Here is a 26,425-nt window from a genome sequence, read left to right as displayed (position 1 = left end):
GGGAATAGTCACTTAGTATTTCAGTGAAGGAAGGAGTGGTTAGTGATTGTTGGGTTTTAGCGCCGATGTTTAAGGCCTATAATTGGAAAACTTGACTTTTTGTGGTTAGCTACTGTTCATTTCACCTGTAAAATATGTTAGGGCTACTGATTTGGTTGGCTAGATACCTTGGCAGTCCACCTGGGCTGAAGTTAACTTTACAGAAATGAATCTTAGGTCTCATGTTGTCTTCTTAACATCACATATTTAGACTTGGGTGCATAGAATTTGTATGTTTATATAATTGAAGCTCCCGCAGAAATTGATAACTAGAATCAAAGAGTTTATACAAACTGGAAATTTAAAGATGTTTTGTTTAATATACACACATTCCGTGTTTGAGTAAGGTGGACAATCTGTTTTTTGTTAACTTAAAAAAATTTTCTTTTTAAGAATTTATTCATTTATTCATGAGAGACACACACAGAGAGAGGCAGAGACATAGGCAGAGGGAGAAGCAGGCTCCCTGCGAGGATCCTGATGTGGCACTCGATCTGGGACCCTGGGATCACGCTCTGAGCCAAAGGCAGAGGCTCAACCACTGAGCCACCCAGGCGCCCTTTGTTGTTAACTTCTATATTGATAATTATGTTTACCCACAGTTTTTTCAACCCCCCACTTTTTTTTTAAAGATTTTATTTACTCATTCATGAGAAACACAGAGAGGAAAGAGAGAGAGAGAGGCATAGACACAGGCAGAAGGAGAAGCAGACTCCACGCAGGGAGCCCCATGTGGGACTTGATTCTAGGTCTCCAGGATCATGCCCTGGACTGCAGGCGGCGCTAAACCGCTGAGCCACCTGGGCTGCCCCTCCCCCAAATTTTTATTCACTAATTTGTTCAGTAGATTTTTATTAATATTCTACTGTGAGCCAGGTTACTAGGCCAGGTGGAAACGCTTTTTGATCCTCCCAGCAAGGGCAGATTTGAACTGGTAAGCAGTGGGTGGAGCCTGACCTTTTTTTTTGGGGGGGGGGGTAATGGTAGGGCTCATCCCTTGCAGCCTTAGATTTCAGCTTTTCTGCTCTTGATATCCCTTTATTAGTGGGTTAAAGCCTTTTCAAATTCATTTGCTATCTTTTTAGAGAGATTTCAGGAGGGAGAGCACAGATAAACGACATATCCAATCTGATAAGCGATGTTGATGCTATCTATAATCCCTAGAGGAAATGGAAGACTTCTTCAGGCTCCTGTTAATAATGCACTTCTATTACCAGCTTGCACTTCTGAGCCTCCTCACCTTTAAATGTGCTTCCGAGTTGTGATTTGGAAAGCTCCTCATGCCTTAAGCAGTCAGGCATGGTGGGGGTGAGCCCAGCTTCACAATTAATGGTGGATCACAAATATCTATAGATGTTAAAGTCACAAATCGTAGAAGGGATGCTGCAGGTGTTTAAATAGTCACAATTCGGGGATCCCTGGGTGGCTCAGTGGTTTAGCGCCTGCCTTCGGTCCAGGGCGTGATCCTGGAGTCCTGGGATTGAGTCCAGCATCGGGCTCCCTGCGTGGAGCCTGGTTCTCTCTCTGCCCGTGTCTCTGCCTCTCTCTCTTTCTCTGTGTCTCACATGAATAAATAAATAAAATCTTAAAAAAAAAAAAGTTACAATTCAGTAAGAGATGCAGGGTTAATGTGGTGTATAGGAGACCACCCGAGAACCTTATTTAGATCCCGTCTGGAATTACAGAGGGAAGGTCCTGGTTGTTGATATAAGTGGCAATTGTGGTTTGAAGTGATATTAAATCCTCCTTTTTTGTGTGTTTCTTTCCCTCTGTCCAGTCCATCGATGACTTGAACAAGTGGGCCCTATTTATTGTCTCTCCATTTATACTGGAAGCGGAACACATAGCATTTGTGACAGAGAGCATTTGGGTGCAAGGTGAGAGTTTACAGAGACCATCTTCCTCTTCAGAAACCGTGAGTAACATGTTTTTTGTTGTTTTTTTATCACATGTTTTTTTAATCAAAGAAACTATGTCTTTTTTATTTTAAGATTTTATTTGTTTATTCATGAGAGACACAGAGAGAGAGAAAGAGAGAGAGAGGCAGAGACATTACGCTGAGGGAGAAGCAGGTTTCCTGTTGGGAGCCTGATGCGGGACTTGATCCCAGGACCCCTGGATCACACCCTGAGCCCAAGGCAGACTCTCAACCACTGAGTGACCCTAGCGCCCAGCAAACTATGTCTTAACCAAAAGTAAATTTGATTTCTCCCTTGTTCTTTACTAGCCTTTGTGGCTCCCTTTCTTTTATGGATGTTTTGGGTAAAAGAAAAACATATTACTAAAATTATTTTCATCTGTTTCTTTTTATTTTGTAGTGTGGCTGCTAGAAAAACTGCCTGGGTGGCTTATGTTATGTTTTCATCGGGCAGCGCTGCTTGCTGCTCAAGGGACATCCAATCTGTCCTCCACTTCCTTCAAATTGGCCAAAGTGGTTAATTTATATCACCGTGTCCTTCCTAGATATCTCCCTGGAATATTCTAAAAACACCTCAAACCTGATAACCTGTCCCAAAGTAGTTGTTTCTATTTCTCTGTTGGAAAAAAAGGATAGTCTCAGAGGAACATCCCAACCTGTTCTTCCTCTCACCTCCTGCCTCCTTCCTGCGATGAAGGTCCAAATTCTACAGAGCCCCCCCCACCCCCCGGTGTCTGAGCTTCATTTCCGTTCCTCATTTCGTGCTCAGCTTTAGACCATGAAAGTGTCATCCTGTCTTGTGTCTGTGGGTTTTCCTCTTGATGGCCAGAGTTCTCTTTCTAGATACAAATCCAGGGAAGCAGGCTCTTGCTCAAGCTTCACTGGATGCTTTTCACCAGACACAGTCATGCCCTTAGGCTCATGGAAGTCTGCCCCTAAGCCACCCTCGTGGGTTTCTTACCCTTGGCCTCTGTGATGAGTCCTTGCCTTGCTGCCTTCGCTTGGCCACAGGGCCACCATGTGATTCCGCCTCCTGCTGCATAATCCAGTAGAGGTTTTACTGATGCTTACCACAGTCACCGGACTTGCATTTTACACACACCATCTTTAAGACATTTTATTGGGATGAAAGAAAAGGAAGAGAGGAGGAAGACTAGAAGTAATGGACTAGAATTCAAGGTGGACTGAAATAAGGACCACAAGATAGGGGCCTAGGGTTTGGGAGGTGTCCTGAGAGCTCTCAGTGCACGGGGACACCCCATTTCCTCCTGCAGGCTCCTGATGTTTTATCCAGCTTTCTATAGACTTAGCATAATAATAATGCCATTTATCCAGCCCCTGCTAGGCATTTTACATACATTGCTCCAAAGCTTACAATTTTGTAGAAAACCGAAGCCCTAAGATTAAATGGCATTTCTAAAGCCACCAGCAGCCAAGTGACAGATAAAGCTTTAAGCAGTGTTTGTACTCTTTTTAGTAGCCAGAGGAATGGGTTAGTAGTTTTAAAGAGATCTAGATATTGCCGTTTCTTAGTCGTAATAGCAAAGCATATATTAACCTGAGGCCAATCCAGCAATGCTTCTAGCTCTTTCTCTGTTTGGTAGAAAGATGCTTACTGATGATGTGAGGGTTTTTTTTGGCGAACTCAAGCGTAATTTTTATATGCAGAAATGATTATTCAGGAACTTTCTTTTTGTTTAAAACAATGATTTTCTTTTCTTTTTTTTAAAAAAATATTTATTTATTTATTTATTTATTTATTTATTTATTCATTCATTCATTCATGAGAGACACAGAGAGAGGCAGAGACACAGGCAGAGGGAGAAGCAGCCTCCACGCAGAGAGCCCAACATGGGACTCTATCCCTGGTCCCCAGGATCACACCCTGAGCTGAAGGCGGCGCTAAACCGCTGAGCCACCCGAGGTGCCCTAAAATGATGATTTTCAATGTCTTAAAATTACAAATTAAATAGTCAATTAGGTTGAATCATGAAATTGCCAACTCTTGGCTTTTTAAAATTTTAACTCATGAAGAGTCCGTTCATGGCAACCTAATTGTTCTAATTTGGGCTTTTAAGTCCTAATTTACCATTCTTAGAGCAAAAATTTGCGATCACTTCTAATGCAATTTCTGAATAATATTTATCTTGTTTACAAGCTCAAATATCTTAAAACATTGTATTTTATTTTTGGACCCTAGCTGCACAGACTTGGATTAATCCTAATCCTTGAGCAAAATGTATTCTCATCATTGGCTCATGCATGGCCCTCGTTAACTGATGAATTTGAAATTATATAATAAATATCCACGAATTCACCATTGAGTATGGAAATGGAACATGTACCTATGTGATCCCCTAGAGTCTTTCCATTCATTCTGCCTCCCCTTCCTCCATTATCTCCCTCCCCAAACCAGTTTCTTTTTAGGTATGTAAGTGATCTGCGTGAGCAAATAAGCATCTTTCTGAACACTTACGTAATTCTTATAAATCACTGAGCTTAGAGTAAGCTTGATGTTTTCTTATATATGCTAATATTACATGTATATTTAGTATGTTTCAACCTAAAATCAAGGCCAAAATTTCTAAAATATTGCCATTAACATAAAATACGCACAGATTCCTTTTTATTTTTTTATTTTTATTTTTTCAGTTTGCTTTTTAAAAAAATTTTTATTTATTTATTCATGAGAGACACAGAGAGAGAGAGAGAGGCAGAGACACGGGCAGAGGGAGAAGCAGGCTCCATGCAGGGAGCCCAATGTGGGACTTGATCCCAGGCCTCCAGGATCACACCCTGGGCTTAAGGCAGGCGCTCACATACTGAGCCACCCAGGGATTCCCTGCACAGATTCCTTCTTAACCCAAATACATAACTGCTGTGCTCTTGATGTCCTAGATCATTGTTCCTTAATTGTATGTCTTTATGGGGCTAGAAGAGGTAGGGCATCTGAAGGAACATAGTTACTGTGTTATGCAGGCTACAGGCTAAGCTACTGTAACCGATCCAGCACTGCAGGACAGCAAACAAGCTAGAAGTTTCTATGTCTCTCAGGAGGTGCTCTGTAAGGGCATCCAGGGACCCAGTTCCCTTCTATCATATTCCTCTGTCATCTCCCCTCTGCCAGCCTCCTTCACTAGCTTGGTAAAGGCTGAGTGGGACTACCCCCTGCCACTGTTGTCCATCTCATGCACATTCTAGCCCTCAGGCTGGGGGAAGGGAGAGGGTGGGGCCAGCAAGCTTCCTCTTTAAAAACTCTGAGCCAGAAATTTCATGGGCCACTTCTTTTTTTTTTTTTTTTAATTTATTTTTTATTGGTGTTTAATTTACTAACATACAGAATAACCCCCAGTGCCCGTCACCCATTCACTCCCACCCCCCGCCCTCCTCCCCTTCCACCACCCCTAGTTCGTTTCCCAGAGTTAGCAGTCTTTACGTTCTGTCTCCCTTTCTGATATTTCCCACACATTTCTTCTCCCTTCCCTTATATTCCCTTTCACTATTATTTATATTCCCCAAATGAATGAGAACATATAATGTTTGTCCTTCTCCGACTGACTTACTTCACTCAGCATAATACCCTCCAGTTCCATCCACGTTGAAGCAAATGGTGGGTATTTGTCATTTCTAATAGCTGAGTAATATTCCATTGTATACATAAACCACATCTTCTTTATCCATTCATCTTTCGTTGGACACCGAGGCTCCTTCCACAGTTTGGCTATCGTGTCCATTGCTGCTATAAACATCGGGGTGCAGGTGTCCCGGCGTTTCATTGCATTTGTATCTTTGGGGTAAATCTCATGGGCCACTTCTGCTCCTGTCCTGTTTGCTACAGGGCAGGCTGAGAACCACAGACCTAACTAGACAGCCATGGGTTGAAGGGAAAAAAGAAAGACTAGATATTGGGAGATGATTAGCATTTCTCACAGTTATTTCATTTAACATATGTCCTAATGAAGGTTTCATTAAGATCTGGCATTGTAGCAACAACTTCTTTATTGATTTTCTGAGGTAGAAAGATGCTTACCTACTGAAGAAGACAGCTACTGTCCAGTTAATTTATTTTATTTATGATCAGAGGGTTTGGTGGGTCTTGGCAACCAGTAGCCAGGGACATCCAGAGCTATTTTTTTGACCACCCTGGGTATTACACCACACTCCACTTAAAAGTTGGGCCTTAAAACTTGAAAAGGAATTGATCTTGGGCACCTGGCTGGCTTAGTTGGTAGAGTGTGCAAGTCTTGATCTCAGCGTTGTGAGTTCAAGCCCTGCGTTGGGCACAGAGCCTACTTTAAAAAAAGGAATTGATCTCCTAGCCTGCTGTCTCCTCACAAACTCTGCAGTTCTCATTTGGGTTGATTGCTTAATGGAATTTTGCATATTGGAGGGCTTTCTTTTTTTTTTTTTTTTTAAAGATTTTTATTTATTCATGAGAGACAGAGAGAGAGAGAGAGAGGCAGAGACACAGGCAGAGGGAGAAGCAGGCTCCATGCAGGGAGCCCGATGCGGGACTTGATCCCGGGTCTCCAGGATCAGGATCTGGGCTGAAGGCAGCACTAAACCGCTGAGCCACCCAGGATGCCCTGGAGGGCTTTCATGAATATGTATTTTGCAATTAATTCTAAAGTCATTGGAGTTTAACAGGACCCTAAGATATTAAATTGGAACTGCATATGTAAGAAAGTTTTTTTTTAAGATTTTATTTATTAGAGCACAAGAAGATGCATGGGGGGTGGGGCAGAGGGAGAGGGAGAAGCAGATTCCCTGCTGAGCAGAGAGCCTGATGAAGGGCTCAGTCCTAGGACCCTGGCATCTTGACCTCATTCTACAGACCCCAACAACAAATAAATGAATCTTAATTCAGTTTTGTTTTATTTTATTTATTTATTTATTTTTAAAAATATTTTATTTATTTATTCTCACACAAAGAGAGAGAGAGAGGCAGAGACACAGGCAGAGTGAGAAGCAGGCTCCATGCAGAGAGCCCGACACGGGACTTGATCCCAGGTCTCCAGGATCAGGCCCTGGGCTGAAGGCGGCGCTAAACCGCTGAGCCACCTGGGCTGCCCTTAATTCAGTTTTACACAAAAAATAGCATTTTTACATTCATATTTTCACTAATTCATTAACATATTTATTGAACATCTACTGTGTTCCAATTTATTTTGCCTGGTGCCATAACAAATACCGATGGAACATGGTCGGTTCGGCTTAATTTTCAATATTTTCTGTAATGATACTAGTAGTCCTGTTTAGTAAGAATTGATGACCCAAAAGTCATACATAATTCTTTTGTTGCCACAAATTCACTTATGTTCCTTGTACTCAATATCAAGGCATTCATTCATTTCATTCATCCGGGGTTCATTAAGTGTCAGATTGTATGCCAGAGAGTTATGTGTCCTATGGAGATGAAAGATGTATTCAGAAATAACGGTCCTCATCAACTTAAGGAACTCACAGTGTGGGTGGGAAAACTGCTAAGTATATGAACAATTAAAATTCACTGTGATTGGGGTGCCTGGGTGACTCAGTCGGTTAAGTGTCTGCCTTCAGCACAGGTCATGATCCTGGGGTCTTGGGATGGAGCCCTACATCCGGTTTCCTGCTCAGTGGGGAGTTTGGTTCTTCCTTTCCCTCTGCCCCTCCCCCTGCTTATGCTTTCTCATTCTGTCAAAGAAATAAAATTGTTAAAAAAAATATATATAGTTCACCATGATAAGTGCAATGGGAGGGCATGGGTGGGGGGTTGGGGGCAACCTATCTAATAGGGGTGAGGTCAGGAAGGACTTTCCAGGGGGGGTAATATCTGAGTTTATATATCTATATCTATATCTATATATATGTATGTTAAAGATTTTATTTGTTCATGAGAGACACAGAGAGAGAGGCAGAGACACAGGCAGAGGGAGAAGAAGCAGGCTCCATGCAGGGAGCCTGACGTGGGACCCGATCCCGGGTCTCCAGGATCATGCCCTGGGCCTAAGGCAGGCACCAAACCTCTGAGCCACCCGGGGATCCCTTAGTTTTAATATTTTATTTATTATTCATGAGAGACACAGAGAGAGAGGCAGAGACACAGGCAGAGGGAGAAGCAGGCTCCATGCAGGGAGCCTGATGTGGGACTCGATCCCAGGATCCTGGGATCATGCCCTGAGTCTAAGGCAGGTGCTCAACCACTGAGCCACCCAGATGCCCTAGCAGGCAGCTCTTTATGTTGGGGTTGTGAGTTTGAGCCCCACATTGGGTGTAGAGATTACTTAAAAATAAAATCTTAAGAAAAAAAAAAAACATTACCAAGCAGGTTCTCTCATCAGTCATAGAGTAGAGAAGCTTGCAGACCAAGTTAGGATATATGAATCACACAGATCACACAGTTTATGAAATAATTTCAAAGCATGCAGCAAGAAAGATCTGGGGTTAGCTCACACTTAGGATTAGGTGCCTGCAGAGTGGAAGGACTACACACCTGAGTCCTGGGCTCTGCAGTGTTTACACATCCTGCTTCCTGGCTGTATCAGCCTATCAGCCTTCCTTGCCAAGGGTGTGGTTACGAGGGCCATAGATGAGGTTGGGGGTGGGGGGCGCTTCAGCAGTTGGAGGGTGAATGCGGCTAGCACATGCTTGTTCTGTTGGGGAGACTGAGAACGTGCGGCTGGAAGAGCTGTGTGCCAGCTGCACTTTTTATCGGTTTCCAGGCAGACCATTGTAGGGCCCTCATGAGTGGCTGATTTAGGGATGATAGAATTGTCAACCTGGAGGTGGCATGATTTGTGTCTTATTAATATTTAGAATTGGGACACCTGGGTGGCTCAGCGGTTTGGTGCCTACCTTTGGCCTGGGGTGTGGTCCTGGAGTCCCGGGATCGAGTCCTGCATCGGGCTCCCTGCATGGAGCCTGCTTCTCCCTCTGCCTGTGTCTCTGCCTCTCTCTCTTTGTGTCTCTCATGAATAAGTAAATAAAATCTTTAAAAGACAAGAGATTATTATACCTGGTCAGAAGGTCATGGACAGACCAAGTAAATCCTAAATATTTTTTTAAAGATTTTTTATTTACGTATTTATTCATGAGAGACACAGAGAAAGAGGCAGAGACACAGGCAGAGAGAGAAGCAGGCTCCATGCAGGGAGCTGGACATGGGACTCGATCCTGGGTCTTCAGGATCACGCTCTGGGCTGAAGGCAGGTGCTAAACCGCTGAACCACCCAGGGATCCTCTCCTTTCCTTTTTATCTGTGTTTATGACACATATGTTCCATTGATTTCATCTGCCTTTAGCATGTCTTATAAGTTACTGGCTTGGTGTGTGTTTCATTCACGCTGTGTGTTTTTCTTGTTCTCTGTGTAGCAGAGCTGAACATTCATCAGGAGTGCAAATGCACGGAATACACAGATCACGAAAGGTTTATATGCACTCACTGGGCCCAGTTGAGGTACCCTAGCCTCATGGAACAGAATTGAACTGTACATGCCAAGCCCTGCTCACACTGAGACTGAGCAAAATAAATGATTAGTTCGTGTCACTAAATTTTGGGGTGGTTTGTGCAGTGGGTCACAAGAACACTTGGGATGTCTTTTATTTTTAATTAAAAAAATTTAAAAAAAAGATTTTATGTATTCATGAGAGACATAGAGAGAGGCAGAGACATAGGAGGAGGGAGAAATAGGCTTCCTGTGGCGAACCTGATGTGAAACTCGATCCCAAGATTCTGGGATCAGGACCTGAGCCAAAGGCAGACTCTCAACTGCTAAGCCACCCAGGTGCCCCTTGGGACATGTTTTAAAATTTCTGCTCTTGGGGGATCCCTGGGTGGCTCAGGGGTTTGGCTCCTGCCTTCGGCCCAGGGCCTGATCCTGGAGTCCTGGGATCGAGTCCTGCATCGGGCTCCCTACATGGCTGCTTCTGCCTGTGTCTCTGCCCCTCTCTCTGTGTGTCTCTCATGAATAAATAAAACCTTTAAAAAAAATAAAATAAAATTTCTGCTCTTTGGGACGCCTGGGTGGCTCAGCGGTTGAGAGTCTGCCTTCAGCCCAGGACATGATCCTGGAGTCCCAGGATCGAGTCCCGCATCGGACTCCCTGTGTGGAGCCTGCTTCTCCCTCTGCCTGTGTCTCTGCCTCTCTCTCTCTCTCTTTCTGTGTGTCTCTCATGAATAAATAAATAAAATCTTTAAACAACAACAACAACAACAAAAACTTCTGCTCTTAGCTTACCAGCATCAGTGGGATGGGCATGTGACGTGAGCAATAGTGGCTGCAATGCTAAGGTAGTGTACCTTGGACAGGGTGGACACCTCCAGGACATAAGTAATATCAAAAGGGTGTGACAGGGATCCCTGGGTGGCGCAGCGGTTTGGCGCCTGCCTTTGGCCCAGGGCGCGATCCTGGAGACCCGGGATCGAATCCCATGTCGGGCTCCCTGCATGGAGCCTGCTTCTCCCTCTGCCTATGTCTCTGCCTCTCTCTCTCTCTCTCTGTGTGACTGTCATGAACAAATAAATAAAATCTTTAAAAAAAAAAAAAAAAAAAAAAAAAAAAAGGGTGTGACAACAGGGTACTTCTATTATTTTCTGCCTGACTAACTCTCAGGTACTCAGAAAATTAAGGTCTCTGGACCCCCCATTTCCTTGAGTGTCTGGTTAGCCCTGTTTTTGCAGTACAACTTGGTTTCACCTGTCAGCTTATCATGTCAGCTCTTGCTTGCCATGCAGTTGTGACATCCTTTATGCTCTCCCTTGATTTTCCAACACCCTTCTCCTAACAGTACCATAGGGCATATTTTCAAGAAATAGAGCACCAGAATGAAGTTTGTAGTCGTCCTTTGTCCTTTGGGTTTCCAAACCTGAAGGCCGCCAGGATAACCACACATCAGAAGCAACCTCCTACCTTTGCTCTCTGAGCTTCCCATCTTCCCATCTCTGCATGTCTCCTTCATCTCAGTTTATTACTAGAAACTTTAAAACTTAACATGTAATTAAGTTGGTTTGGGAGAACGGAACAAGAGCCAGATACGTTAGTGCCATCAGGTATCTGACTCTGCAGAACTGATGGTCTTTGTTTAGACCGAAGTTGTGTTATTCTGGGTTTTTGGGAGCCAGCCCAGCAGGGCATGGATGTGGGTGTGTGCACATACAGGTACCTGTGTACATTTACATATATGCGTGAGGGAGCAGGGAGGGATGGTATGGGGGGCGAGAAAAATTTATTTTAAGGAATTGACTCAGCTGATTGTGGAGTCTGCAAGTCCAGAATTTGCAGGCACACCGAGTGGTGGGGACACTCAGGGAAGAGTAAGTGTGGCTGCTTGTGGCAGGGGGTCATTGGGGGGCGGAGTTCCATCTTTCTTGGGGAATGCTCTCTTGAGCATTCTGAGTCTTTTTCTCAGAAGGTCTTCAACTGATTGGATGAAGCCCACCCGCATTATGGAGGATAATCTGCTTTACTCAAAGTCCACTGATTTATTTATAAAATATTTATTTCTTTTAGAGAGAGAGAGAGAACATACACATGAGCAGGGTGAGGGGAAGAGGGAGAGGGAGAGAGTCCTCAAGCAGATTCCTGGCTGAGCACAGAGCCCGACACATGGGGCTCAATCCCAGGACCCCAAGGTCATGACCTGAGCCAAAATCAGGAGTTGGAAATGCAACCGACTGAGCCACCCAGGTGACACCAAAGTCCACTGATTTATTTATTTATTTATTTATTTATTTATTTATTTATTTATTTATTTATTTATCTTTAGAGATTTTTATTTATTTATTCATGAGAGACACACAGAGAGAGGCAGAGACACAGGCAGAGGGAGAAGCAGGCTCCCTATAGAGAGCCAGGTGTGGGACTCGATCCCTGATTCCTGGACTGGGATCATGCCCTGAGCCGAAAGCAGACGCTCAACTGCTGAGCCACATAGGTGACACCAATGTCCACTGATTTAAATGTTAATCACACGTCGGGGTACCTGGGTGGCTCATTCGTTTGGGTCTCCAGCTCTTGCTTTCGCCCCCAGGTCATGATCTCAGGCTCTCTGAATGTGGAGCCTGCTTGAAATTCTCCCGCTCTCCCTCTGCCCTTTGGCTCCCTCCGTCTCTTAAAAAAAGAAATGTTAATCACATCTAAAAAATACCTTTTCGGTCACATCTGGACTGAAATTTGGCCACACGCCTGGGTACCATGGCCTAGCTGAGTTGACACATGAAATTAACCATCACCTGGCTGACGCTCAGCTGACTGTTGAGATCTCTGTTCCCGCATTTGCCGCAGGCCACCTTGGGAAGGAGAGTTTGTTGAAGAGCCACCCCCGAGAATTTAACGTGCCCCTTGGTCCTGGGCCTTCCTGTGGCCGCGTGTTGAGTTGAGCAGGTGCATCACTGCCTCCTGTCATTGACAAAACTACAAAGTCATGAGCTTTGGTTATGGAAGGGATTTCTGGCAGGAAATCCATTTGTGTTTAGGGCTGACCAGGGCTTCCTTCCCTTTGATCTTTGGGAGCAAGCCTTTGGTCTGACTTCCCCTTTCTTTCTCAATCCCTTTGTTCCCAACTCGAAGTGCAAACTGGAAGCGCCCTGTTTGCTTTTAGACAAACAGCCCTGGATGTGTCGGTGACAGTGTGGCTTTGCTTTGATGGAGCACACGGCACTGCTTGAGGAGTTTGCATGGTCTGTGGCTCGTGGACCATGTTTCTACAAAAAGGAAATGCACTTAGGTGAGGAAACAGCTGGCTGTGTTGAGAAACCTGATCAGAGGGATGTGTGTATTGTTCTCTGGCGGCTTCCTGTCCACCCCAGTGCTTGGCTTATCTCCCCCTTCTCTCCTCCTTCAAGGGTGTCTGAGAATTTCATTATTGGCTCCTTTGACACTAAATGCTTACTGTGAGGCATAGCTCCACACCACTGGCTGTTCCAGCAGGGTGCTCAGTCAACTTTTGAGCAACTGGGCAGGGTTTCCACTGGCTGATGATGCCTCCTCCTCCTTTGATTGCCTGCAGTGTGCTGTTAGCTTCAGGCAGGAGGTTGGTTGTGCTGTTCCCTTCCTACATTTCCCATCCACCCTCATCTGCATGGTCAAGCTCTTGCCCAGGCCATAGTTTATCTTCTCATCCTCCTGAGGGGACATCCTTCCTCCATTCTTGAAGCTGGAAATCAGCTACATATTTGTGTGAATTGTCAGCATCTGCTGTCCTCCCAGATCAGAGGTGTCGGATTTGAGATGCGGAGTCCCCCTGAAATGCTGGTCAGGTGAACCCTGACCCTGAACTCTGGCTGCATGTCTGGCGGGAGGTGGAGAAGTCGGTGATCAAATGGAGAGCAGGCCACATATAGAGCTAGAAGAAAATTCTGAGGCTTCTCTTTCTCCAGATATCCTAGACCTGTTAGTGGGTTTCAATCTTTAGACCATAAAGACTTGACTCGCATTTATTAAGTACCCCCCCCCCAATAAGAAAGTTTTTCCCAACTTTATTTCAACAGCTTCTTGAATGAGAAACATTAGATTCAATTTGAATTCTAAGGAAAGACATGCAATAATAAGGAGTAAGATTTTGTGGGGTCGGGTTCACCCTTGGAGGGCCACAATCCTTTGTGCTATCTATAACTTTTTCACCCTCCCTCACCCACCTCCATCATCCTCAAACTAGTTTTTGCCCACTCAGGGGGGATATGGTCCCTGCTGAGAATACCTGCTTTGAGGACTCCAGGTTTGTTTGTTTGTTTGTTTATTTAAAGATTCTTTTTATTTATTCATGAGAATCAGAGAGAGGCAGAGACATAGGCAGGGGGAGAAGCAGTCTCCCTGCAGGAAGCCTGATGTGGGACTCGATCCCAGGACTCTGGGATCGTGACCTAAGCCAAAGGCAGACGCTCAACCACTGAGCCGGCCACATGCCCCTTTGTTCATTTTTTAAAGATTTTGTTCTTTTGAAAGAGTGAGAGAGTACCAGCAGGGGGGGAGGGGGGAGGGGCAGAGGGAGAGGGAGAAGCAAACTCGTTGCTAAGTAGGGAGCCCTATGCAGGATTCCATCTCAGGACCCTGGGGTCATGACCCAAGCCTAATGAAGGGCAGATGCTTAACCAACTGAGCCACCCAGGCACCCCCACTTTGTCTATTTTTAAATTGGGTATTTTAAAGCCCAATTTATGTTTTTTCTTTTCTTGCATGTACTTTTGGTGTCCTGAGAAACCATTGCCTGATCTGAGGTCATGATGATGTAGGCCCTGTTTTCTTCTGAGAATTTTGTAGTTTTAGCTCTTATATTGAGGATCTGACCCAGTTTGAGTTGATTTTTGTACCTAGTAAATGGCATGAGGTAGGGATCTATTTTTATTCTTTTGCACATAGTTACTGGTTGTACCAGCACGGTCTGTTGAAAAGATTGTTCTTTTCCCATTGAATGGTCTTGGCAACCTTGTCCCATATCAGTTGTCTGTAGGCGTATGTATTTATTTCTGTGCTCTCAGTCCCATTGCATTGATCTATATGTCTGTCCTTATGCCAGTTGGACCTTGACTTTTGAATGCCATGTCTCCTGAGTGAGCAAGTTCCCTAAAGGCAGAGGAGGCTGGGCTTGTGGGAACTCCCCTTACCGCTCTAAGGTTCAGAATTCATCCCAGCATCGGGCGGGGCAGTGCTTCATTATCTAGTTGTTTCTTCAGCGCTTTCAAGATGTTTTATTGATGTTATCCAGCACTTTCTCATTGTTCTCAGCAAGTGTTAGTTCTAAAAACCTAGCCTATCAATTTAAAAAATGGAATTCAAAATTATTTATCTCAGATTATGAAATTTGGGGCAGTTTGTTATGGGAAACAGGGAAATCATTCATGGCATCTTAAAAAAAAAAGACCATTCTAGTCACTTGCTTTTATTTTTATTTTTTTTATTTTTTATTTTTTTGCTTTTATTTTTATGTTTTTGTTTTACTTTATAAAAGATTTTATTTGTTCATGAGAGACACTGAGGCAGAGACACAGAGGAAGAAGCAGGCACCCTATGGGGAACCCGATGCAGGACTCCATCCCAAGACCCCGGGATCATACCCTGAGCCAAAGGCAGATGCTCAACCACTGGTGCCCTAGTCACTTGCTTTTAAAGCCAGATTCATAATAGCTAATAATCGTGGCTTTCATCACTTGGGCACTTTGCTGCCCCCAGGCCTTCCGCTGGGGACATTATATACTCTTGAATCTCATTAACATAACAAACCTATAAGATGACTGAGTATTAGTATCACTATTCCTGTTTTATGAGTGAGGAAGCTGGGACTCCCGAGACTTGCCTGAAGACACACAGCAAAGATGAGCTGAGTTTGACCCAGACCCAGGTCCCTGACACCAGAGCCAGGCTCTTAACCCCCAGGGGCTCCAGTCCTTGTCCCAGGTTCACCTTCTTCACTGACAAAAACTGGAACGCGTCTGGGACTGCATTTTTCCTGCGCTCCTTTTCCCTGTCTCCCTAGTGGTGGAAATGTGAGCTGGGACATACAGGAGCTCTCTAGAGGGTCCTGGACAGTGGTTTCCCAGTTTTAGGAAATCAAGGGGGAGCCCTGTATAGAACCTCAGAGTCCTGGGCTGCGGCTGCAGAGAGACCGCGGTGTCGGGACGGGGCTTGCTCCCATGCTCCTGGGGAGTTGGGGTGCAGTTGGCCTCCGACCACACTGGAGCCAAAGCTGGTCTTCGGATTATGTTATAAATCACTGCATGGGGCGCCTGGGGGGCTCAGTCGGCTAGGCAGGCTAGGCATTCTGCCTTCGGCACAGGTCACGATCCCAGGGGTCCTGGGATCAAGCCCCGCATTGGGCTCCCTGCTCAGTGGGGAGCCTGCTTGCTTTCCCTCTGCCTCTGCCGCTCCCCTTGCTTGTGCTGTCTCGGTCTCTGTCAAATAAATAAAATCTTTAAAAAAGAAATTACTGGATATTGCAGACCTGTTGCTTTCTCCTAATTCCTGTTACTAAAGGGCACATTGGTGTGTTTCCATGTCTGGCAAATGGCCCTTTCCCCTTTCAGCTCCTTGAAAAGCAGTTGAGACTTCAATTGCTTCTATTTTATTTATTTTATTTTATTTTATTTTATTTTATTTTATTTTATTTTATTTTATTATTTTATTTAATATTATTTTAACTTATTTTAATTAATTTAATTTAATTTTATATTTTATTTTATTATTTTATTTTTTATTTTTGTAGATTTTATTTATTTATTCATGAGAGACACAGAGAGAGGCAGAGACATGGGCAGAGGAGAGGTAGGCTCCTTTCAGGGGAACCTGATGCGGGACTGGATCCCAGGACCTTGGGATCATGACCTGAGCTGAAGGTAGATGCTCAACCACTGAGCCTCTCAGGTGCCCTTAAGACTTCAATTGCTTTTAAGAGATAGGGTTGTATTTAGTGCTTTGGAAGCCCTGTTGTCAGTTAGAAACAAGAATGTTCCGGCCGGAACAAATTGGATGTTAATAAAACACAATATCCAGTAGCTCATTATGTTTGACTATAATTTATCGGTGGGAGCTGAAGGGAAGAGTAAAGTATCTGCTTATTTCAGAGAAGAACAATCTCACTGTCTTTTTCTCTCTCCTCCCTCACCCCTGTTTCTCAGATTGTGAAGTGGTCCGACTGCTGTTTGCCATTAGCTTGCAGACCTGGGGATCCTTATCAATTAATCGCTGAAGCAAGCGTGGATGACTTCAGTAAGCTGGGGGTGGCGTTCATGGAAGATAGACTCCAGATGGCTGATGGCCTGATACCTCAAAAGATTGTTTGTAAGTGACTTTAGAAGTGTTTCCATCAGGGATGCCTGGCTGGCTCAGTCACAAGAGTAGGCAACTCTTGAGCTCTGGGTCATGAGTTTGAGGCTCATGCTGGGTGTAGAGATTACTTAAATAAATAGAAACATTTTTAAAATATATTTTTATCATACCAGGAGATCCATTGATTATTAGCTTAAGGACTGTTGAACCCTCTTGTTTGGTGTGGTTTAAGGCAAGTATGCATCTTCAGTTTAATGCACTCAACGGGTTGGATATATTTATAATACGAGATTCATACATGTGTTAGGTTTTCTTGAGATGCTTATCCCTAAGTATACCAATAGTGCTTTCTTAAAAAATTTAAAAAAATTTTTAAAAAAGATTTTGTTTATTTTTTCACAAGAGACACAGAGAGAAAGGCAGAGACATAGGCAGAGAGAGAAGCAGGCTTCTGGCAGGGAGCCCGACGCAGGACTCCATCCCCAGACTGGGATCATGCCCTGAGCCGAAGGCAGAGGCTCAACCACTGGGCGTCCCTCAGTAGTGCTTTTAAAATTCTCTTTTTTATTTAAATGGAGTCCACGCTGGGCCCAACTTAGGGCTTGAACTCACAACCCAGAGATCTGGATCTGAGCTGAGATTAAGAATTGCATGCTTACTCGACTGAGGCACCCTGGTGCCCCAGTGATTTTTAAATTCTTAAACAAGGATTTCCCATGATTGCATCGTCCATGGGATGGTGTGCAAATGTAGAACCCATATAATGTTTGTTTCACACAATCTAAAAAGCATAACTAGTTCCTAGACTATAGTTCGACTGAATGTAAAGCGTAGCCAATGTTAGTACAAAGTTCTTAATCTAACAGTTTTTTTTTAAATTTTTAAAAAAAATTTATTTATGATAGTCACACAGAAATAGAGAGAGAGGCAGAGACATAGGCAGAGGGAGAAGCAGGCTCCATGCACCGGGAGCCCGACGTGGGACTCGATCCCAGGTCTCCAGGATCGCGCCCTGGGCCAAAGGCAGGCGCCAAACCTCTGCGCCACCCAGGGATCCCAATCTAACAGTTTTTAACTTGAAAAATATGTATCACAATATTTTGAGATACATCTTTTTTTTCAGGAAACGTGAAAAATGTCTTCATTCATTAGGTTTATTTTTATTTTAAATTTTTATTTTTTAAAAAAGATTTTATTTTTTGAGAGACAGAGAGCATATGAGCGAGTAAGCATGAACAGGGGGAGGGCAGAGGGAGAAGCAGACTCCCTCCTGCTGAATGGGGAGCTCAACGCGGGACTGGATCCCGGGATTCAGGGATCACAATCTGAGCTAAAGAGAGATGCTTAAGTGACCGAGCCACCCAAGCAACCCCCTTAATTAGGTTTAAAATGGAGTTTCTATGCCCATGAAAGTCTTCATTTGTATCTTGAGCAAATGAGTGTTACCAGCTCAGGAAATTCTTGTAAATCATTTAATTTCCCAGTTTGGCACATGCATGCGCCTGATACCGTGTCAGATTCGTAACAAGTGCTTAATAAATGTTTTTGAATCAATGATTGGAAGGAAGCTTCTATTCCAGTCCTGAGATAAGATATTGGAAAGACCCTTTTCCCATAGTGATTCTACAAAGTGTCCTGAGAGCCCCTGCTGCCTGGAGGTATGCATGGATACACTAGATAGCTGCCTGTTTTTGTTTCTTGGTTTCATTATCTTATTAGGACACCCAAGAAATTGATTCCATAAGTAAGGCACACTTACCTCTCTGAAGCCTACCTTCTTAACCTGCCAACAAAGGGGTCTGGGGCTTCCCGGCTCACATGGGAAAGGTGTTGTGGACACCTGGATTTCACTGTTGGGATTGTCAGGTGCACCCTCCTAACATGTGGGAACAATGCCATGGTGCCAGTGGATGCTGCAGACCTGCGGTGGGGGCGCAGGTGGTCTCCAGTGGGTGGGCTGCCCTGGAGCAGAAGTCATGGAGTACAGAGAGCACTGGGAGGTTTTGAACTGAACTGTGTGACAAATCAGAACGGCTGACAGCTTGTCTCTTCTGTTCGTGTTTTAGCAGTGCATTTGCAGGACTGTACTCTGAAGGCGCTTGAGACCTCAAACAAGCAAGCCCATATCCTACAGCAGAATCCTGAACCTTCCACCGAGAGTAAGTCAGAGCCGGACATCATGGAGTACATCGGTAAAGATGACCCCAAGGTTCTTCGTGCCCATCCCACACAAGAGGAAGCTGGTACCTCTGGCAGTGAGCCAGCTGAAGAGGATGACAAAGGAGTAGGCTCCGTTGAGCACTGTCCCCTCCATCTGTCTAGTTGCCATGAGTGTTTGGAGCTTGAGAATAGCACCATTGAATCTGTCAAGTTTGCATCTGCAGAGAACATTCCAGATCTTCCCTACGATCACAGTGGTGGTTTGGAGGATGTTGCTGATGACAGCTGCCCGGAGAGAGAAGGGAGGAGAGTCAACATCACAGGAAAGGCACCCAACATCCTCTTCTACGTGGGCTCTACACCCCAGGAGTCCCTGGGCAGGTTCCAGGAGGTCCGGTCCGTTCTGGCTGACTGTGTGGACCCCGACAGCTATACACTCTACCACCTGTCAAAGGAAAGTGCCCTCAGAGACCCATGGTCAGACAACTGTCTATTGTTGGTCATTGCTACCAGGGAGGCTATTCCTGCAGACCTCTCCCAGAAGTTCATGGCCTACCTTTCTGAAGGAGGGAAAGTGTTGGGCCTGTGTTCGTCCTTCACACTTGCTGGCTTCCAGGTGATGAGCAAGAGCATGCTCAAGGAAACAGTCCAGAACTTGGTTTTCTCCAAGGCCGACCAGACCCAGGTGAAGCTCAGCATCCTGAGCAGCGGCTTCGTTTATGAGGATTGCTCTGGAGGGCAGCTCAGCCCGGGCCAGCTCCAGGGTCACCTGGAGAATGAGGACAAAGACAGGCTGATAGTGCAAGTGCCTTTTGGGACACGTGGAGGAGAAGCCGTTCTTTGCCAGGTATGAAGGCTGGCATCCATGTAGTGATCTTTGGGGATCTCTGAGAGTATGCTCTTTAAGGCTATACACTAGAAGGGTCAAGACAGTCTGTGCTTTGTGGGGTAGTTTTGATCCTTGGTTGGGAGTTTTTGCTGAGGCTGAGTAGGTTTAGATGAGGGCTTTCCTGTCGGTAGAAATATCCCATTTCACCAAAATGCTTGGGATGGAGGAATGAAGCAGAGGCTGTCATGGCTAATTAAAGACTGCTAGTAAACCAATAATCAGTCAGAAAATTCTTTCCTGTTTTGATCTATACTGGTAATAATCTTTACAAAATACATTAGTCTATTTGGTCTCAAAGCACACTGTGGTCAATATAATGGAACCTTTTAATTAATGTAGGGAGTTGAGCACCTCTGGCTGGTGATTTTCAGTGTTAATAACCATCACATTACAATGTTGTAGCTGATGTAGCGGAAATGCTCACCAACTGCTGGGGTGGTGAGTGTTGAGAACACTTCAAATCCTCGGTTCTTTTATGATTTTGTCCCTCTTAAAGTCTAAATGCTGAGCAAAATTTCAGAGAGGAGAATATTGAAGCAGTTTAGATTTATGGCATATTAATACAACTGACCCCTGAATCACATGGCTTTGAACTGCATGGATCCTCTTGTGTGGAATTTTTTGGCTAAATACAGTTCAGTACTGTAAATGTATTCTCTGTTCCTTATGATTTTCTGTTTTTCTTCTTTTTTTAAAGCTGCTTTTTTTAAAAAAAATATTTTATTTATTCATGAGAGACAGAGGCAGAGACACAGGCAGAGAGGGACAAGCAGGCTCCCTGCGAGGACCCTGATGCAGGACTCGATCCCAGGACCCTGGGGTCATGCCCTGAGCCAAATGCAGAGGCTCACTCACTGAGCCACCCAGGTGCTCCTGTTGTTGTTTATTTTCATTTCATATGCATCCTAGGAGCGAAATCTCTTGGGTTTTTTTTTTTTTAAAGATTTTATTTATTTATTCATGAGAGACATAAAGAGAGAGAGAGAGGCAGAGACACAGGCAGAGGGAGAAGAGGCTCCACGCAGGGAGCCCGACATGGGACTCGATCCCGGGACCCCGGAGTCACGCCCTGTGCTGAAGGCAGTGCTAAGCCGCTGAGCCACCGGGGCTGCCCATCTCTTGGGTTTTCTGACCATTCTTCAGGGGGTTATCAATTTGTTTTCTTTACTATTCTAAAGCCCATTCATTTGTTCTTAAGATAATACTCAGGCAAAGATGCATATAATTAAGAAATCTGGACATCAGGATAGACAAATATGTACAAGCTAAGCAGGTTTCATATAGGCTGAAAAGCACATGAATTAGTTTGGAGGCCTAATAAATGTTCCTCTTATCTTTTTCTCTGCAAAGATGGTAACTATAGCAACTGTGCATTCCCAGAAAATCCACTTAAAAACCCGACTTCCTAGAGCCGTATTTCAGTTTTGAATAGTGACTTTTACCACCCCTGTGCACAGACTTGTACTAGAAAATTGATTCGGCACTGCTACGATCCATTTCTCTGCGTTACATGGCAGCTCTGCTTGCTGCACCATTTAAATTGACCCCGTTACTGTCATAAAATTTGATACTGCATGCATTGCTCTAGAAAAAAAGGCAATACGATGCAGCTTCAAAAATCAGATTCAGAGGATTAGAATGTCATTTTTGATTTTCAATGACTTCCAGTCTCTGTGTGACAGGGTCACTGCTTTTTCCTCAGACCTGTGTCACTATAATACCTTGCCGCCGAGATCAGCCAATAAATGTTATCACGGGCTGGTTAGTTTCCTCTTTCCCTGGTCAGTTTCATCGTCTTTATCTCTAATAAATCGAGGAATGATGTAACCCAGTAAGAGGGGGCACAGCACTTCAAGGGCAAACCACAGCCGCACAGTGGGTGGTGGTCTCACGGCCAAGGAGCTGCATGTGGATGCCTTTACCATTCGTCATAAGGAAAAAGGAAATTTTCGGGTGCTTGCTGTAATGATTAGGTTTGCAGGCGAAATTTAAGGCTGCGGATTAATGCTGACATTTCGTTATCAAAGCGACTGAGACTTTGGCATAAAGACTTTGGCCAAATAGATTTAAAAATAATTTATTTCCGGGATGCCTGGGTGGCTCTGTGGTTGAGCATCTGCCTTTGGCTCAGGGCTTGATCCTGAGGTCTTGAGATCAAGTCCTGCATCTGGCTCCCCGCAGGAAGCCTGTTTTTCCCTCTGCCTGTGTCTCTGCCTTTCTCTCTGTGTCTTTCATGAATAAATATATAAAAATCTAAAAAAAAAAAATTATTTCCTTATTTAGCTTTAGCACTTGGCAGTAGCAATCTGACTTTTATAGCAGGGTTTCTCCACCACTGCACTGCTGACATTTTGTGCTGATCCTCTTGTCACGAAGTCATCCTGTCCCATGCACTGTAGGGTGTCAGCAGAGCTACACATTACATGCCAGTAGCAATCCCCCTCCCCCCCTAGCCAGTTTGTGACTAGAGACGTTTTAGTTCTGGCTTTTGGTCTAGCCAAAAAGCTTTAATTTTAGAAGAAGCCAAGTTATGGGAATGGACCCATCAGTATGGTAATAGTATGACAGCTGGAAGATGAAACGTTTCTTGGGTACCACAGAGGACCAGCAGTGCAAATCCAGAAGCACACACTCTCCTGTGAATTGAAGTAAAGAGCCAAAGGAGGTCTGTCTTTTCACTTCTGTTTTACTTATTTATTTTTAAAGTATTTATTCATGAGAGAGACACAGAGACACAGAGGCAGAGACACAGGCAGAGGAAGAAGCAGGCTCCCTGTGAGGAGCCTGACGTGAGACTTGATCCTGGATCTCAGGATCACGCCCTGAATCGAAGGCAGATGCTCAACCGCTGAGCCACCCAGGCGTCCCTCACTTCCATTTTAGAAGCACCTCCTCGAAGCCCGCGAAAGCACTCCTCACACAGTGTCAGTGGTTGTCCTTTGTCTTACCTCCAGCAGCTCTTGAGGCCTGCTCGTGGGATGAGTGTTCCTTTTCCTCCTTGGCATCTCTCATGCATGACTGTGAGTTCACACCTCACTGCATGTGCTTCTTGAATCTTCTGGGTATTGACTCAGCCTGGGCTGTGTGTGTGCCATTAATCACACTCACCACCTCTGCTCTGGGCCCAGGTCCGGGGAGAACTTCGCTCATTTTATTTCTGCCACCTGTTAGGGGTCATCTCCAGGAGAGCCACTTGCTCACGTGCTTGCATTGAACACGACCCACTGCTGTGCTCATTGGAGCAGCACTGGCTTTGCCCACTGGAGAGGAGAGGCCACATTTAGGGAGAGAACGCAGGGAAGGAGACTTGGATTCCTTGAAGGATTTCAATTCTCTGCCTCAGCCTCTCTCCAGGGCTGTTTGGAGGACAGACTTGGAGGACAGACTCACTCCTGCTCCTGGACGACAGGAGCAGCCGTCTGCTGGCCCACTGTGGTGTGGGACCATGCTGGACTTCTCTACAAACCTCAGATTGGCATCAATTTTGAATAGCTGGATCACTTTGGACAGTATATTTGGATGGTATTTTTGACTTGGTTAAATCTTGGGTGGGAATTGAGGGATATTACATTGCTCGAAGCCTGGCACCTTGCTTTTTATTTTATCATGCTCCTATGATATCAGGTCAGGAGCTCCACATACATCAGATATCTACAGCTGATCCTTGGCAAAGGTAAGATAAAATCAAGCAAACAGGCTTAGGTTGTTCAATGTTCTGGGACCCTCCAGGGCTCTTTTTTTTTTTTTTTAAGATTTTATTTATTTATTCATGAGAGACACAGAGAGAGAGAAAGGCACAGACACAGGCAGAGGGAGAAGCAGGCTCCATTCCATGCAGGGAGCCTGACGTGGGACTCAATCCCAGGTCTCCAGGACCACACCCTGGGCTGAAGGCAGTGCCAAACCGCTTAGCCACCTGGGCTGCCCCCACCCTCCAGGGCTCTAATCCGATCTTAAGAGGACCAGAGGTTCTAGCATGTTCCTTCAGAACAAGATACAGAGGGGTCTGGTGGGGCTGTTTGATTGATTGATTGAAAAAATATTTTTATTTATTTTAAAAAGATTTTATTTATTCATTCATGAGAGACACATAGGCAGAGACACAGGCAGAGGGAGAAGCAGGCTCCATGCAGGGAGCCCGATGTGGAACTCTATCCCAGGACCCTGGGATCACGACCTGAGCTAAAGTCAGATGTTCAACCACTGAACCACTCAGGTGACCCTAAAAAAGATTTTATGTATTAGAGAGAACGAGAGAGAGAGAAAGAGAAAGGAAACACAAGCTGGGAGGAGGGGCAGAGAGAGCAGCAGACTCCACTGAGCAGAGAGCTGGATGCGGGGCTCAATCCCAGGACCCTGAGGTGATGACCTGAGCCAAAGGCAGATGCTCAACCCACTGAGCCACCCAGGTGTCTCCCAGTGGGGCTAGTTTAATTTGAAGTGGACGACAAAGCCTGAACTAAATAGATTAAGTCTTGAATCTTAAATTCAATCCAGGTGAAGGAGGATGGGGAGGGAGGGCCTTTCTGGGGTCCCCCAAACCCCGTTTCTTCTGTCTGAATGCATGCAAACACTCTTCCAGTGGTGAGCGAGGCTACTGTCTATCCTGGGGTTGATTTCCTGGTGGTTATGACTCAGGTAGAGTCAGGGTTTCAACTTGACCTTAATTGGGTTCTCAGCACAATCATATTTCTTGATGTTTTGGTGGAATCATCAAGGTAATCAACTTGCCCAAGTTCCCCCGACTGGTCAGTAATAAAAGTTGGGACCCAGATGGAATCCGATTACTATCCAGGCTCATTTCCAGCAACCGCCTTTCTGCCCGGCCGCTGTGATTTCAGTCGGCTCCTTTGAATCTCTTTAACTGCTGTTGTTACTCTCCAACTGTTCAAGTTCAGTGTTTCCATACTGTTGATAATTCGAAGGATTCCTGTTCAGGTTTTCAGAAAAGCCAGGGAAGGCACCGTTTCCCGTAAGGTGGGTAAGTGCCCCCCGGTTTACCAGGTGGTGTCTTTTCCCCTCAGGCGCACCTAGAACTACCTCCCAGCTCTTCAGTGGTGCAAGGCCAGGAGGATTTCAATCTGCTCAAATCAAGCAATCTCAGAAGATACGAAGTCCTTAGGGAGATCCTGACAACGCTCGGCCTAAACTGTGACATGAAACAAATTCCTGCCTTGACGCCTCTTTACTTACTGCCTGTGGCAGAGGTGAGTGTGGAGCTCTGGTGGGTCGGAGACCCTGCTCCTCTGTGGTTTCGATTGTGATTTCTGCTTTTATTATTTTTATTTAAAAAATTTTTTAAAGGATTTTATTTATTTATTCATGAGAGACACAGAGAGAGGCAGAGACACAGGCAGAGGGAGAAGCAGGCTCCATGCAGGAAACCTGATGTGGGACTCGATCCCGGGACACCAGGATCACGACCTGAGCCAAAGGCAGGTGCTCAACCACTGAGCCACCCATGCCCCTCTGCTTTTTTTTTTTTTTCCTGCTTTTATTCTAACGTCAGGTTTGGGAACCGTCGTAAAGCCAGCCAAGTATAACTGGTATTTTTGGTGTTTGTGTGTGAGGGAGGGAGAGAAGGGGTTCCGGCTTAAAGGTCGTGGCTCAGTCACTTTAGGGGGCATGGGGGACACTCTTTTATGTGTCAAGAGTATCTTTGGAAACCACAGTTTATTCATTTGGGATGAAAACCTTTGCTTTGATCCGGGCCTTTCTCAGTGAGTATTTGGATGGCAAAATCCCAAGTTTTGTTTCATTTACGCCGATGTCTGCCATCTTGTGGCAGAAGGGGCTCTGGATTTCAGTTTCTATCTCCTGGTTGTGTCTACAAGGAAAATGCAGGAATTGTCCCGGGCTGTTGTCTGCCTTTGATCAAGCCTGCGGTTGTACCTGGTTTGCGCAGGTCGCCACATTCTCTGGGGGTGTCTCCTCCTGCTGACCCCTTTGCTTTGCCAGACTGTCAGTTTCTTATTAATTGTGGCAAATTATTTTGTGGGTCTTTTCCTGGTCTCCGTTAAATAGGGAAATTTGAGTGTTTAATAGATATCACCATGCAGTTTCAGCAAATACCTGATAGTCCAGGTGACGCCAAACACCAAACTTACCTGCTTTCCCTTGAGAAGAACAAAGTATACTTCCTACCTCAACCTTTTAATTTTTTTAAGATTTTATTTATTTATTCATGACAGACAAGAGACACACAGAGAGAGAGGCGCAGAGACAGGCAGAGGGAGAAGCAGGCTCCATGCAGGGAGCCCGATGCAGGACTCGATCCCTGGTCTCCAGGATCAGGCCCAGGGCTGAAGGTGGCGCTAAACCGCTGGGCCACCGGGGCTCAACCTTTTTAAAAGGGAAGAAACTCCCTTTGGATTCTACTCTGCCCCTTGGCATGTTTAGTTTTCAGAGGAAAGCAGAGCAGTGGGGTCTCTGGGTGGGATGTGCTCACTTGGAGAAGACAGGTATAAACTCCAAGGCAGGTAGGATTAGGGTACCTTATACGATTGATTATGTGAAGTTTCCAAGAAATAATGTATGTTAAAGTTTTATGTGAATTGTATTATTTAAAAGACAATTGAATTATTAATATTATTATAATTAGACTGGAGTTTTAATAAGTTGCATGTATATAATGTACTTAAAAGTGCCTGGTGTCTAGTTTTAAAAAGATTTTGGGTGGTG

The 26,425-nt window shown here is 44.9% G+C and overlaps 1 protein-coding gene across 7 annotated transcripts in view; it reads left to right on the top strand.

Annotated features, from left to right (window-relative positions):
* The window catches only part of HLCS (holocarboxylase synthetase), a 218,404-nt gene that overhangs the window by 16,447 nt on the left and 175,532 nt on the right, over nucleotides 1-26,425 (top strand). For 5 of the 7 annotated variants that reach the window (XM_025450040.3, XM_025450036.3, XM_049104766.1 and 2 more), the window contains 4 exons: nucleotides 1,817-1,954; nucleotides 16,545-16,707; nucleotides 18,762-19,702; nucleotides 24,769-24,951. In XM_025450040.3, coding sequence (XP_025305825.1) covers nucleotides 16,656-16,707; nucleotides 18,762-19,702; nucleotides 24,769-24,951 — 1,176 coding nt within the window. In that variant the 5' untranslated portion in view covers nucleotides 1,817-1,954; nucleotides 16,545-16,655. The remainder of the gene's footprint in view (nucleotides 1-1,816; nucleotides 1,955-16,544; nucleotides 16,708-18,761; nucleotides 19,703-24,768; nucleotides 24,952-26,425) is intronic. The other 2 variants (XM_049104767.1, XM_049104765.1) reach the window with 2 other exon arrangements.

The sequence above is a fragment of the Canis lupus genome, chromosome 31 (assembly GCF_003254725.2).
Source record: "Canis lupus dingo isolate Sandy chromosome 31, ASM325472v2, whole genome shotgun sequence".
NCBI lineage: Eukaryota > Metazoa > Chordata > Mammalia > Carnivora > Canidae > Canis > Canis lupus.
Note: the sequence above shows the minus strand (reverse complement) of the source record. Positions and strands in the feature narration are given on the sequence as shown.